Source organism: Littorina saxatilis, linkage group LG12 (genome assembly GCF_037325665.1).
Source record: "Littorina saxatilis isolate snail1 linkage group LG12, US_GU_Lsax_2.0, whole genome shotgun sequence".
Classification (NCBI taxonomy): Eukaryota; Metazoa; Mollusca; class Gastropoda; order Littorinimorpha; family Littorinidae; genus Littorina; species Littorina saxatilis.
The window spans coordinates 20788501-20803749 of record NC_090256.1 but is presented as its reverse complement, the minus strand read 5'-3'; the positions used below and the strand labels follow the sequence as shown (position 1 = coordinate 20803749).

Below are 15249 nucleotides of genomic sequence, written 5' to 3'. Positions count from 1 at the left end.
TCTGTCCACATTCTTTCAGTTGCTTGATGGGACATTTTTCATTTTCAGTTAAATCATGTCCTCTTATCATAAAATAGACCTGTTTGCAACTGACAGGTGTCCTTTGTTTTGAGATGGTCTCTCATCAGAAGCACCTTTAAGTTCAGGTACTGCTGCGCTGGTTTTGATCAACAGAATGAAATCTAAGGTCACATTATCTATAAACGGAAAAAAGTTTGTACATTTCGTGTGCGAGTTAGATGACAAAAATAGAGTTAGCTGTTAACAAGTGTTTTTACTGTATAAGATTTTGGATACATTCGTTCCTTATTGCTATTGGTCCACAATTTGAATAAATCATACTTATGAACCACGCGCTGGTTGGCATTAGATCTATTGCTGAGAGAAAGTATGCTTTCGCCGTCTTTCCCTCTCTGTCCCCATATGTAGCTGTGAAGTCGAGGGCTGAAATGCCGCTCATGTCTTTGTTGAAGAATGCGTGCAGTTGCCGATGTTTGACAACAGTTTTGTAAATGGATAATGTAACTAAAGAAATGTGGGCAAGTTTAGTTTTAAGGGTGCACACTTAGTAACTAACGACTTAGTGATGCTGTATGTGTTGCTTGCTGAGAGAGATTCTCTCCCTCGCACACATACACACATTTTCTCTCTCTCTCTCTCTCTCTCTCTCTCTCTCTCTCTCCTCTCTCACACACACACACACACACACACTCTCTCACACACACACACACACACACACACACACACACACACACACATAGAGCAAGTCTGTAAATGACCATGGTCTCATGTAGTTTCTTTTCACCATTTTATATACATGTACAACTTGGGGTAAAGATTCAACAATGTAGATTAACACTTAGCATCTACACTATCAGATCTGAGAAACTCATTGACTTTCGTGATAAAGAAGTCGACAAACAGAGTTCTACTGAGATGACTGTATTTCCCCTCAAAATCATATTTTGTTCGTATTGAGCACACACTGATCTAACCTCTGCCAGAGAATAAACAGTTAGTGGTAATTTTCAGTCATATTGACTGAATCATAATCCATTAAACAGAACACTGGCAAACCAGGTGAAGTGCAGCTTGCGTTTTCAGTCCAAGGCTTTCCTCCTTTCAACAAAGTACTGGCAACCTCTGCAGCACACAACTCTTGAGAAGTAGTTTACTGTCAAAGCCATTCCTCCGTTCAACGTAACACTGGTTATGTCTGCCGCACACAAAACAAAGGCTGGTTCCGTACCTACTTGCAGTCTGCAGCGTTGTATGCCGGCAATCCTGGTCATGTGCAATTTGTAAGAATAAGTTTCTTGTCAAAGACTTTCCTGCAGCAAACGCCGCAAGGAGGGCGATTCCATCTCTTCTTCTTCTTCTTCTGCGTTCGTGGGCTGAAACTCCCATGTACACTCGTGTTTTTACACGAGTGGAATTTTACGTGTATGACCGTTTTTACCCCGCCATTTAGGCAGCCACACGCCGCTTTCGGAGGAAGCATGCTGGGTATTTTCGTGTTTCCATAACCCACCGAACTCTGACATGGATTACAGGATCTTTTCCGTGCGCACTTGGTCTTGTGGTTGCGTGTACACACGAAGGGGGATAAGTCACTAGCCGGTCTGCACACAAGTTGACCTGGGAGATCGGAAAAATCTCCACTCTTAACCCACCAGGCGGCCGCGGCCGGGATTCGAACCCTCGACCTTCCGATTACGAGGCCGACGTCTTACCACCCCGCTACAGCGCCCGTCGATTCCATCTCTATTACCAGTCTGTGGCATTCTGTGTTCAGAAGACAGGCAGTCTTGGTTGTGTACAGCTTATGACAACATTTTCCGTCAGAAGCATTCCTGCAGGACAAGCACATGAAGGGCGATTCCATCTGTATTACCAGTCTGTCGCATTGTGTGCCATTGACCAGAACACAGGCAGTCCTGGTTGTGTACAACTTATGACAAGAACTTTCAGCCAGAGACATTCCTGCAGAACACACCATATGGAGAGCGGTTCCACCTCTACCAGTCTGCAGCATTGTGTGCCAGGTAATCGCGGCGTCCAACGCTGGCAGCTTGCTTGGTCTGGATGGCCTCCAGTTTGGGACAGTTGGCAATACGGTGACCCAGACCACCACAGTACATGCAGCCCACTTCGCCTGAAAACAAACATGTGGAGGTTTTAACCTTCTGTATAACGGCCATGTGTTCACAACAGTACATGCTAACACTTTGCTTTAAAACAAAGATGTGTGAATGGTTATTACCTTCCTTAACAGGTGGAAGTGGGGTACATGTAGTATGGTGAACATCTAGAGCTATGGTATTGGTATTGGTATCAAATCGTCCTGTGAGATTACCCTTATGGAAATTCGGCTGCTAAATTCCTCACTGGGAAAAGCTAACTGCCATTTATCCTACATACGTGAGAGAGACACCGTGAGATAATAATCGTTCAAATCACACGTGTGTATATCATGTAAATGAGGTCAAGTCAAGCAAGTCTGGCAGGGACCTGTTTTTTTTCACTGCTTATGATGCCAAAGTCACCGAGACAAACGTCATTATAGAAACAAAAATTGCGCTCGCTAATTACCCTCGATGAATCTTTAGAACTAACACGTCATGCCACACTTTCAGAGTGACGTTTCTTTGCTTTGACGTAATAGATTGCACGAGGCTTTAGAAGAGATCGAGGTTCCAAAACAAGCATCTTCAATTTAGTTGCCTCGACTGCAGGACATTTTCAGTAAAATACACGTAAGTACAGTATGTAGGATAAACAGAATACTACATGGCTTGCTGTTTCGTACCAGATTTACACTCGTTGCTTTTTTCAAATAGTGAACAGCTCGCTTTCGCTCGCAGTTCAATATTAAAAAAAAAAAACTCATGTAAATCTGGTACGACACAGCAAGCCATGTAGTATTCTCTATATAGTACAGTGCTACCCAACTTCTGTTTTCCCTGCATGCATGTATTCATGTTTCCAAGCCCTTTCAAAGCCAGCGCCACTACCAACTGACCTATCTTCCCGTCTGGCACATCATCTTAAAAACAAATATACGTACTACCTAGTAAGTGACGTCACCACTCTTGTCACACAGACAAAAGCACACATATACATACCTCCAATATCCAGGTAGATTTCACTATCAGCCTGCATGGAGGCCAGAAACTGGGGCACTTTCTGTTTGGCTTCCATCAGAAGATGTTTCAAGTCCAGTAAAACTGATTCCTCTGCCCAGCAAAAAACAACATTGTGTGAAAAACGCAACACTGACAAAAAGCTGAAAAGTAACAAAAACGGAAAAAGCTGTTTAAACTAGCAAAAAGGAATTTAAACAAAACACAGAAGATAAATTACAGAATGACGGGCAAAACCAAAGCCACCTTCCCTCTGAGAGCAAGTTTACATGATTATTCTAACTTCTGGTCTGCAAATCAAAAACTAACCATAGAAAATAGGGGAGTACAGTGAGTAGGACATTGAAGTAACCAACACTGAATAAATATGTTATGGTTAGGGTTGGAGTTATGTCATGTGTCTAATACCTCTTCCCTTCCCCAATCTTGTGTACATACACCCGTTCGTGCCTATGTTACCTTGCTTGTGTATGGACATACTGTATCTGTATATTTCAACACAAAGAACCAAAATATTCAACTCACCGACAGTCTTGTTGACAAAAGTGGTGGCCACACCAGTTTTGCCGCAACGACCTGTACGACCTATCCTATGCACTGTAACACAAAAACAAAGAATTACACAGACCTTCAGAATAATTATATTAATGAGAAAAACAAGAAGAGCAAACGCTCGATCGAGTCACTTTCGCAGTTCTGAATATTATATGAGGCATCAGATGGACAGGAAGAAATTGCTATTCACAACACAATGAGTCACGTTCACATAAAATTTGAGCCCGGTCACTTTTATAGTTTCCGAGAAAAGCCCAACGTTAAGTTGTGTGTTGCCGAACAGAAAAGGCTAGTTATCTCCCTTGTTTTTCTGATAACGTTCGTAAAAGGCTACAGATGTAAATACTTTGATGTAAAGAATAATCCTACAAAGTTTCAATCACATCCGATGAACTTTGTCAAAGATATAAAATGTCTAATTTTTCCTTTGACGCTGACCTGTGACCTTGAAAAAGGTCAAAGGTCAACGAAACCATCGTTAAAGTGTAGAGGTCATTGGAGGTCACGACTAAACAAAATATGAGCCCGATCGCTTTGATAGTTTCCGAGAAAAGTCCAACGTTAAGGTGGTGTCTACGGCCGGCCGGCCGGACGGCCGGCCGGCCGGCCGGCCGGCCGGACAGACTAACACTGACCGATTACATAGAGTCACTTTTTCTCAAGTGACTCAAAAACAATTTTAGGTACACCCTCCCATTTTATTTATGGGTTTTTCAAAAGTCCCATAAAATGTGCTACAAAAACTACTTCTCTGACTAAACCTCTCTGCTATGTGGCTATAGAATCACATGCCCTTGCACAACCACACATGCACCCACACATGCATATACACACATTCTCTCACCCACACACACACACATTCTCTCTCACACACACACATTCTCTCACCCACACACACATTCTCTCACCCACACACACACATTCTCTCACCCACACACACCCACACACACATTCTCTCACACACACACACACACACATTCTCTCACACACACATTCTCTCTCACACACACACACACACATTCTCTCTCACACACACACACACATTCTCTCTCACACACACACACACACACACACACACACACACACACACACACATTCTCTCACACACACACACATTCTCTCACACACACATTCTCTCTCACACACACACATTCTCTCTCTCACACACACACACACACACACACACATATCGAATCCGGCAAAGATAGCAGCGTTTATAACAGTGCACATGGTTGGACTGGAAATGAAAACCCCTGTAATCATGTACCATAGTTCTCAATATCCTCGGGCATGTCGTAGTTGATGACGTGCTGAATGTCGGGGAAGTCCAGACCCTTGGAGGCCACGTCTGTGGCGACCAGCACATCCTTCTCAAAGTTCTTGAACTGTTCCACTGACCGGATTCGCTCATCCTGATCTGTAATGGGAATGGTACAGGTAAATGTCGACTATTTTCATTGACTTTTAAACTTGAACGGTTCTACTGACCGGATTCGCTCATCCTGATCTGTTATGGAAACGGTACAGGTAAACGTCGTCTATTTTCATTCATCAGTCCCTCTTGCAAAAATCTGGTTTAATATACAGTAAACATACGCTACAGGTGAGTTAAGTAGGATAACTCTTATTACTTTCATGTGTGAGTTCAGTCCCCTTAAGAACCTTGCATGCTCCGAGGCTTTGATGAATGAAAAAAAGTCTGATTCCTCTCACCCTTTCCACCATGGATGGCGACGGCTTCCACGCCCTTCAGCAACAGGTACTCATGGATGGCGTCCACGTCATGCTTCTTCTCCGCAAACACCAACACCTGCGCAAAACACTCGTAGGCTCACAAACTGTTGCTTTAGCTTCTATCTATAGATAATAGCTCAACCCCTGCCCCTCCCTCCCCCAACCAACACAAAGTCATCAGGAATCTACATCCACTCACTCTCTCTCAGACGCATTTGCTGAAAATCCCAATCTGATACTTTGCTGGGTGACAACGGCAGTCACCCATGAAATCACTCATATACACCCACATACACATACATATATACCATACTCTCCCTTAGACATAAATGCATTCACACAATCACACTCACTTCTCTCTCTCTCTCTCAAACCCTCTCCTCTCTCAATCCCTTCCCTCTCAATCCCTTCCCTCTCAAACCCTTCCCTCTCAATCCTTCCCTCTTTCTCTGCGGAATAAAGAATTTGTTTTGTCCTGTCTTGTCTACCAACCCCATCTCTTTCTCTATCGCCCCCCCCCCCCCCCCCCTCGCTCTCTCTCCCTCCCTCTCTCCTTCCCTCTCTCCCAAAAGCACAAAGCTTGATCCCTACCGGTGGTGAAGTTTTCTGCAGACACTCAAGGATGTAGACCATCTTGGCTTCCTGCTTGACGTACTCCACTTCCTGTATGACGTCCAGACTGGCCGCTCCCGCTCGGCCCACGTTGATGGTAACCGGCTCCACCAGGGCACTGACCGCAAAGTTCTGGATCTTCTTGGGCATGGTGGCTGAGAACAGCAGTGTTTGACGCTGACCCTGAAAGTAGGAGAGAAAAACAGAGTGTTTAGTAAGACATACAAAACATAATCAGGCAAAGTTCTGGATCTTCTTGAGCAAAGTGGCCGAGAACAGCCATGTTTGACGCTGACCCTGAAAGTAGGAGAGATAAACAGAGTGTCTAGTATGACTTTAGGCTCCACCAGGGCACTGCGCGCAAAGTTCTAGATCTTCTTGAGCAAAGTGGCCGAGAACAGCCATGTTTGACGCTGACCCCGAAAGTAGGAGAGAAAAACAGAGTGTTAAGTATGACATACAGGTTTCCATCAAGGCACTGCACACACATTTCTGGATCTCCTTGGGCATAGTAGCGGAGAACAGCAGTGTTTCTCGCTGACCCTGACAGTGGAAGAGAAATACAGGTTGAAACACTTATAGGCCTGAAGGGAAAAGAGAGAGTTTAGTATGACAACAAAACACAATCAACCAGGTTTAGTTCAAAGTTGTTGCAGGCCTACGGCAGCTGCAATCCCAAATGGGTTTAGTTGAAAAACTAAGGCTGGAAACCTGACTACTTAGTATAACGTACAGAAAACAAATAGACTAAACCGAACAAATATGGGGCTCACAAAACTGACTGCTTAGTATAACGTACAGAAAACAAGAGGCGAAGCCTTCAAGGCTCACGTAAGAAATAGACAAACAGTAACACAAACTCAATCACTCCGTCACACATACACACCCACACACACAGTAAGCTTAGGTGACACTGTGCAAGAAAGAGAGACACTAAATCTAGATCTGTCTGCATGTAGCCTACTTACAGGGACACGACTGCCAAATAGTCTCGGCCCGCTCAAAATAACAATGACCGAGACCACACACACCACGCGAGAGAGAAAGACTACAGGGAGGCATGCCGTCATGATGCATTAATTGACGTCAAACACTTTTGACCGTGACGTAATCTTATGCGAGCTTTATCCATAGTCTTGGATAACCACTCACACATAGACTCGGAAATGTTAAAGTTTCTACCACAGACATACACACACACGCACACACGCACACACAAACGCACGCACAGACAGACAAAGTTACGATCGCATAGGCTACACTTACGTGAGCCAACAAGGGCTGAAAAATAGACTAGACAGATGGGGCTCAGAACTGCTCAAGCACTGAGACTTCAAAACCAAGTAAGTACCTTGAAATAAGAGAAGATGGTTCTGACGTCCTCCTCAAAGCCCATGTCAATCATGCGGTCAGCCTCATCCAGAACCAGGTAGCGACACACGTCCAGCGTCACCATCTTCTTGTCCAGCATCAGCATCAGTCTGCCCGGCGTGGCCACCACCACGTGAACACCTCTGTCAACACAAAACACACTGTCAGAATACTCTTAAGAAAGCTTCATCAACACTGCACATGCTGTTGCAGATACAAGCCACTGACAGGTTCATTCTTCTTGGCGTCGCCACCGTTCATACAAATCAACGGGAAAATGACTTTCAAAAATAAATAAATAAATAAGTAAATAAATAATAATAATGATCATAGTAATATCTTTACAGTGCATGTATCCAGAGTAAATCCCTGTTTAGCGCGCTGTACAATCATTTTGGAAAAACACATACACAAAAGCATAACATTGTTTACAGTGAACTTATACATAAATAAATGAATAAATATATATATATATATATATATAAATAAATAGTTTAAATAAATAAATACAGTGGTACCTGCGATGTAAGGCCCCTCCCATGAGTGGACACCTCCCACTAAAGGACAACTTTTCTGGTCCCTTTTGACCGTATAATCTTGACCGAACTATACCTGACATGACAGGCCAGCTGCAATGTGAGGACACTCTTAGCTGGTCCCAAGGCTGTCCTTTCATAGCAGGTACCCCCAATTTAAGACTTCATCCTTTTTAAGACCTTGATTTTTTTACATCTTCTGTTCATAACATCTGTACAATTAACCCCATTTTAAAAAGCAGCCCTCCTTTTTAAGACCTGATTTTCTCAGATTTTTGGCGGTTCCACTGTACATACTGAAACAGCGCACCTTTTGACGATCTCCATCTGTTCCTTCATCTGCACGCCCCCAATCAGTAGGGCGGACCGGAGGGAGGGGAAGCCTTCAGCGGCTAACTGATCCATGTAGTACTTGATGATCTCCTGAGTCTGCCGCGCCAATTCTCTCTGCAACGCAGCCAGTTACAAATGGTAGCAAATGGTGTTTTAGTGTAGCATTTCTCAAATTTAGTCCAGTATCCGCATTCATGCCATCTTGCACAAGAATAGACATTTTTAGTGAAGTTTCATGAGAATGCAGGAACATAAAATGCCTATAAGAGAGTATCTGCAGTTCCACTTTTCAGTGTAGACGATGTTTTATGACCCATTTTGTGACCGCTACACAGAGTGGGAAGCAGAAATGAGTACCAGAACTCACAAAAAAAAGAGGGAACTGTTGCATCGCTTGTGGTTTAGTTATTTGATTAAGAGTAGCAATCTTTAGCTTGATGTAGCAGCATAGCAATTGCTCTTAAAACGTAGCATGTGGCAGCTCTGTAGGTATACATGTAAAACAACAGTCAACTCACTGAGGGGCAGACAATCAAGCCGTACGGTCCTTCGTTTGACATGAAAGGAATTCGCTTCTCTTGCTCCAAGCAAAACATGATGAGCGGGAGCGTGAACACAAGCGTCTTACCGGACCCAGTGAAGGCAATCCCTATCATGTCTCTCCCCGATAACCTGAACACATCGGAAAAAACAGGATTTTAAAAACACTATCACAGTCAAAATGGGATGCAAAATATGCTATGGATAAAAATACGTCACTAGAAGCCTGTTTGAACAAACATTTTGCTCAAAATAAATCTTAAAATTCTGTCAAGATAAATACATTCTTCTTTATCGACAATAATAACAATAATAACAATCATCATCGTCCGTCGTCGTCGTCATCATCATCATCACAAAGATAAAATGTGTGCAAGCAGTTTGAAATCCACAAAAACAATTGCTGGTTTAACAACACCAAACACACATCAACAAATAATTGACCCCTTACTGAGTTACCTGAACCAAGTTTGCAATCATCCATAGGCTTATTTACACTAAAACAGCAGCAAGAAAAGTGTTAACGTTATCTGTAATATTTTGACAGGTTAAAGACTTTCTGCAAACAGACAAGCTAACATCATATGTGACCCTCCACCACGGAATGAGTCGCATGTCACCTTTGCATGATTTTCATATTGTTACATTTTTCTAAAGAGTTTTTTATGCTCTATCCAGTGGTGAAAACCGTTTTAGAAAAGAGCGAAAACTGTTTGAGTTATAAGCCTGTGACTAAGGTGACCCTCACACTGTTACCAGACACTCCCCGGACTTTTATTAAGCCTAGCGCAGAACCGCGCGAGGTGACATGCGACTCATTTCGTGGTGGAGGGTCACACATGTACATGGGGGGGGGGGGGGGGGGGGGGACTGAAAAATGTCATCAATCCTGAACCGAACACACACAAAAAATAAAAATTAAAAAAAGAGAGAAAAAAAGAGGCCATAATCGAATCTGGATTTCCGGCATATACTGGAAGAATCCCACCCATGTATTGACTTAAAACACAAAATAAATGTTCACACTCACACTGTGGGAATGCCCTGAATCTGAATAGGGGTGGGCTTCTCAATACCCTTCTTCTTCAAGGCGCTGATGACAGCTTTGGGAAACTTCATTTCACGGAAAGTCTTGACGGGTGGCGGAAGTTCTCTCCCCTCCACCAGAATGTGCCATTTCTTACGCACTTTACTGTGATACTCAGGCGGCCGTGCCAAGATGTATCTGGGTGGTCGCCACCTGTAAGTACCATGAAAAAAGAGTTAGATCTTAAACATAGACGAAAAGCCTGTTCCCCATCCAAATGATGTGAACCAAGAAAGAGAAAGCAGTAATGCAGTGTTGTTCTCAGGCCTGGGTCATACTTTTTTGATCTGACGCATTGATCTGACCCCTGGCTGGGTTTCAGATCGTTATGATAATGTAGGACTAGGCAGTCATCTGCAAAACAATTAATCGGAATGGGTCACCGCCCCTTTAAATTCAGTGAAAACAAAAAAGCATTTTGAACAATTGCACATTGACAGGCTTCCATTTGAAACTTCAAGGTCTTCACCATGAATAGATGCCCTCCCAAAGCCTTATTGAAGCCCTCCGTCGCTTGGCTCCATCGGGCTTCAATTAGGCTTTGGTCAGGCGTCAATCCTTGATGACGACCTCAAAGTTTCAAATGGATGCCTGTCAATGTGTAATTGTTCAAAATGCTTTTCTGTTTTCACTGAATTTAATTAATTGTTTTGCAGATGACTGTCAATGTTATTGTAATTCAATCTGATGACGATCTCTTTCCTGCTTTCATGCGGTTGCAAACAGACCTGAATTGGTTCTGTTCTGTTCACAATATACTACTTTCAGTTCACTTACCTGCAAGGGTCAAGTCCCAAGAAATATGTCTCTGTATTCCTATCGCATCACTCTGCTCTTGTTGTTTTTTCTTTCACACACATTTTTCCTTCTTTTTTGACGGGTTTCTGGACAGTAAACTCTCAACAATTCTCTTTTCATCCCAAAAGCAATCTTTGAAATTGACTGACGCAGGCCCGAAGAATTCATGCATTATCTTACGTCAAGCAACCGACATCATCACTTCGCATAACTTATGGTCTCGGTATTTTGTAGGCCATCTATATTTCGTTTAAACAGTGTTTATTCAACAATTCATAGATACTTCGACATAATACATGTTAAGGATCAATAACAAGCTCAAGCTAAGTTTTTAATGAGATGGGGCATTCTGACCAATCACAGAATATGTTTCATTGAAATGCCAACTTGATTGAATTACAATTAGCATTGATATTACTCACCCTGTCTTGATGGGGTCTGTGTATTCAATGCCCTTGGCCAACTCAGCAACACCCATGAGAGCTAGAGACAGAACACAAAAACAGATACACACAGTGGTTCGGCCCCTTTGAGGCTGGAGGCCCGGCACTGTCCCTGTCCACACACACTGATATGCGCAAGATACATGTCTGAAATCATGCTCACACATAAACACACTTTTACTAGTCTGCCAGCACTTGCACACACATACGCACACACATACTTACCCACATGCACGCATGCACCCACATACGCACACACATACTTACCCACATGCACGCATGCACCCACATACGCACACACATACTTACCCACATGCACCCACATACGCACAAACATGCATGCATACACAAAAACACGCCCAAACAGGCCCACTGTCACACACACACATGCACACAAACAATCAACAAACGCACACATGTACACACACACACTCTCAAACACGCACAAAAACATCCCCACATACACACAGACACAAACACACACACAGATACACATGCACGCACGCACACATGCACATACACACGCACAAAAACACGTGCACACACACACTTCATACCTTTACTTTCCGCAACACTTTCTAGAATCTTCTTTTCCTCCTTCAGCATCTTCTCCCGTGCTGTTTCTTTTCGAGCTAAACACAAAAGAACATCCATCAGATAAGACAAATCTACATCATTCTAAATTGAATTTTGAGGACCTAAATAAATTGTTATCTGCTTTAAATTAACTTTTTTAGATTTCACCAGAGGTTGCGACTACGGAAAGTTCTTGTCATTACTGATGTAATATAGTTGATTTTTTTTGGGTTTTTTGTGCAGTAAGACATTCAAACATACTGCTTAACACTTAAAAATAGCTTTAACCATTCACTGTCACAAATTATTCCTTTCTGATACAAAAGGAAAGAGAAACTCCAGAAATTCTTTTTCTTCTGCGTCCGTGTCGCCATTCCACACTGTCAAGGTTGTTGAAATGATGTAGTCTGCAGTTCTTCACAGGGACTTCACAGTTGTCCCTTCAGATCTACATCATTCTAAATCTAATTTTGAGGACCTAGATAATTCTATATCTGCTTTGGGTTAAACTCCAGCTTAACTTTAAAACATTAAGCAAAACAAGGCGACGGGACTGCTATGCTTGACAGAAAAAAAACAATAACAATAACAATTCAATTGTACTTATCTGACTGGCAAATCCTCGCTCACAGCAGAAAAAACCCACTTACCCTCTGCCTTTTTCTTCAGTTCGCTGTGCTGGTCCAGAAGACTGATGTAAGCATTGGGTCCGATGTCTTCCTCTTCCTCCTCTTTGTCGTCTTCACCGCCAGCGTTGTTGTCGCTGCTGTCTGCTGCACCGCTGCCGGAGCCTTCATCCTGCTTCAGCAGTCGTTTCTTGACTTGCTGCAGCTGTGAACAAATGAACAATCAAAATTGATTTGACAATAAAACTGCCATGGTTGAATTGGTCCATGGTTCTGACTGACTAAGAAAGATGCTTGAAATGAATGAACTTAATTAACATGTAATTTGATATCTACAGTACAAATTCAGCAATCAATTAATACAAAGTAAGCCAAGTACAGCTAGCTGAATCCACTTATTCAGTTATTGCCAAATGACACCATATACATATGTGGCCTCCGTCTCAATTTACTAGTACATTGTAGTTTGTACTACGTAAACTAAGATGATTCGTTGGCTTTTTTTTTTATCTTGTGTGCGTCCCTTCAAGCTCAACCTATTTAGCTAGTTTACCCAAAATGATATGCTACATATATTATATAGTTCAGGATGGCTTTATAATTAATTGTCCTAATGGCGGGGGAGGCTTTTGGTGGCTGCTATAGCCCTTTTTATTTGCACTTACCTCCATCTTTTTTCTCTGTTTGATTGGGATGTAGGGAACATAATTATCATCATCTGATGATTGTGCCTTTTCATCATCATCATGATGTCTCTGCAAACAAGCATGTTTGTAATGTTATCAAAATGAAACAAAGGAACTTTGAAATGATGCATAAAATGTATCAAAAGCAGCTGCAATTTCAACATTTAAGTAATCTTTGTAACTCCAATTCTTTCAGATCTATAAAAACATTCATCAGACCTGGGAACACATGTTTTGCACTTGGAGTATTCTCAAACAAACTTGGTGTATTTTCAGAAAAATTAGCGTACTCTACATTGTACGTATAGCAGTTGAACATCCATGATTCAATCATGCTAATTCGCACGCGTCCGTCCCACTGTTAATTAACTTATTAAGTTTACCAATATATCAAAAACAAATGCTTCTTCCAATGGTTACTGACAAAAACTGTATTCATGTGATAAAATACTGGATCGACACGGGATGCACTTGTGAAAAACGGCCGGTAGTCTAGAAATTTTTGTCATATTTTTTTCCCACTGATCTTATTGATCGTATTCTAGACAATCGTGCGTACAAAATGCAGCGAAATCGTATTGGTTCCCAGGTCTGATTCATATAGAGAGTCAAACAAGTCAAGTTTATTTACCAAATGCAAAGCACAGGATTTTGTTATGGTGTATGCATCCAAACTTCACACTCCTTCCACACGCATATTATATCATAATAAATATGTACAGATAAAGTGTTCAATTTCACTGGGCCTATTTACATGTGTACACCAACCAGACAGTTCAAAACGGACTGGTTGTTCTTTTAGCACCAATTTGACAGGAGTAATCACAGGTTACATGGATAAAGATAAATGAATTCCCTAAAATCATATCTAAAAATATAGTCATCAATATACTGAATAAATCCGAGTACATGCTAACACAGTTATTCAAGGACACAACCCTTACATCTATTAAGATATTTCATTTAAGGATACTCGATCCCTTTCAAAACTTTAACTGACACATATCACAAATCTAACAGATCTAAGAACGATCCACCATTGAGGCCGCAAGGACTGCCTCAGGAAAGAAACTGTTTCTGAAACGAGAAGTCCTGCTCTTCAGAGCGCGGAAGCGCTTGCCTGACGGGAGGAGCTCGAACAGATGGCCGGCTGGGTGAGATGAGTCTGCCACTATACCCCTAACTCTCTTTGCTAAACGTGAGCTGTACAGTGAGGCGACTGACGGAAGTTCGCAACCCACAATACGAGACGCTTGTCTGACAATGCGCTCCAGCTCTTCCTTGTTCCTAGCACTGGCACCGCTAAACCACACGGTGACTGAAAAACACAGAATGCTTTCTACAGTGGCCCTATAGAACTGCTTTTGGATGGCTTGGTTCAGTCTAAATTTCTTCAGCTGTCTAAGGAAGTGAAGCCTCTGCTGACACTTCTTGATGATGGGCTCTGTGTTTTTGTCCCATGTGAGGTCGCTCGAGATGATTGTGCCTAAAAATCTAAAGGAGTCGACCTGCTCAACACTTTCACCAGTGATCTCTAAAGATATATATATAAAGCATGCTGCATGGTAATAGACCATTTCGGTATCTGAGCAGCTCTCGCGAGACACGCTCTTTGTTATGCTTTGAACATCGCGAGAACTTCGAACCTTGGCTTGTGCAGCTCGCACGAGATCGCTGTACCGCATGCTTTGCTATGCTCTGAAGTTTGCGAGAGATTACGAGAACTTGGAACACCCATAGGGTCTATTGAGGAAACTACCTGTGTTCTATTACAATTTACATACATGTATACATGTGCAAGAGAGATCGAGACTCAGAGTCAGAGACAGAGTGTATGTGTCTCAGTGTGTGTGTGTCTGTGTGTGTATGTGTTTGTGTGTGCGTGTCTGTGTGTGCGTGAGAGAAAGAAAGAGAGAGAGCGTGTACAAACTGTGTACAAACCGCTAAACATGCGTGTGTGCAGCTGAAAAAAACTGTACCGCAGACTTAACTCAACTGACTGCATCAGTGCATGTGTGTGAGCCCTATACCTTTTTGCCGTCCATATCTCTCGGTTCTCGGCGTCACAGTCACTATAACACAATAAACCTCTTCTTCACTATCTCGCGATCTATTTACTATTCAGCTGACGCGCGTTAGCCAAACGTTTGCACACAAACACAGGCAAGGCACTACAAGCATGACTTCCTGTTTGGATCGAAACGTCAGC

General features: G+C 42.5%; 1 protein-coding gene across 1 annotated transcript; it reads right to left on the bottom strand.

Moving 5' to 3' along the window:
• Positions 1–775: 775 nt before the first annotated feature.
• On the bottom strand, positions 776–15236 carry LOC138981486 (probable ATP-dependent RNA helicase DDX41). Its single transcript, XM_070354421.1, has 15 exons — positions 15071–15236; positions 13020–13109; positions 12379–12559; positions 11710–11784; positions 11132–11192; positions 9855–10064; positions 8803–8956; positions 8262–8398; positions 7396–7558; positions 6024–6227; positions 5412–5508; positions 4966–5115; positions 3669–3740; positions 3126–3236; positions 776–2155 (listed from the first exon to the last, which is right to left on the bottom strand). The coding sequence occupies exons 1-15, from the start codon at positions 15083–15085 to the stop codon at positions 2019–2021; spliced, it is 1857 nt and encodes a 618-aa protein (XP_070210522.1). The 5' UTR covers positions 15086–15236; the 3' UTR covers positions 776–2018.
• Positions 15237–15249: the final 13 nt, after the last annotated feature.

Excerpts from the sequence above, each read along its gene's own strand:
- LOC138981486 (XM_070354421.1), bottom strand. Across the intron at positions 10,065-11,131 it reads ACAGACCCCATCAAGACAGG|GTGGCGACCACCCAGATACA; the intron begins GTGAGTAATATC and ends TGGTACTTACAG. Across the intron at positions 7,559-8,261 it reads CAGATGGAGATCGTCAAAAG|AGGTGTTCACGTGGTGGTGG; the intron begins GTGCGCTGTTTC and ends TTGTGTTGACAG.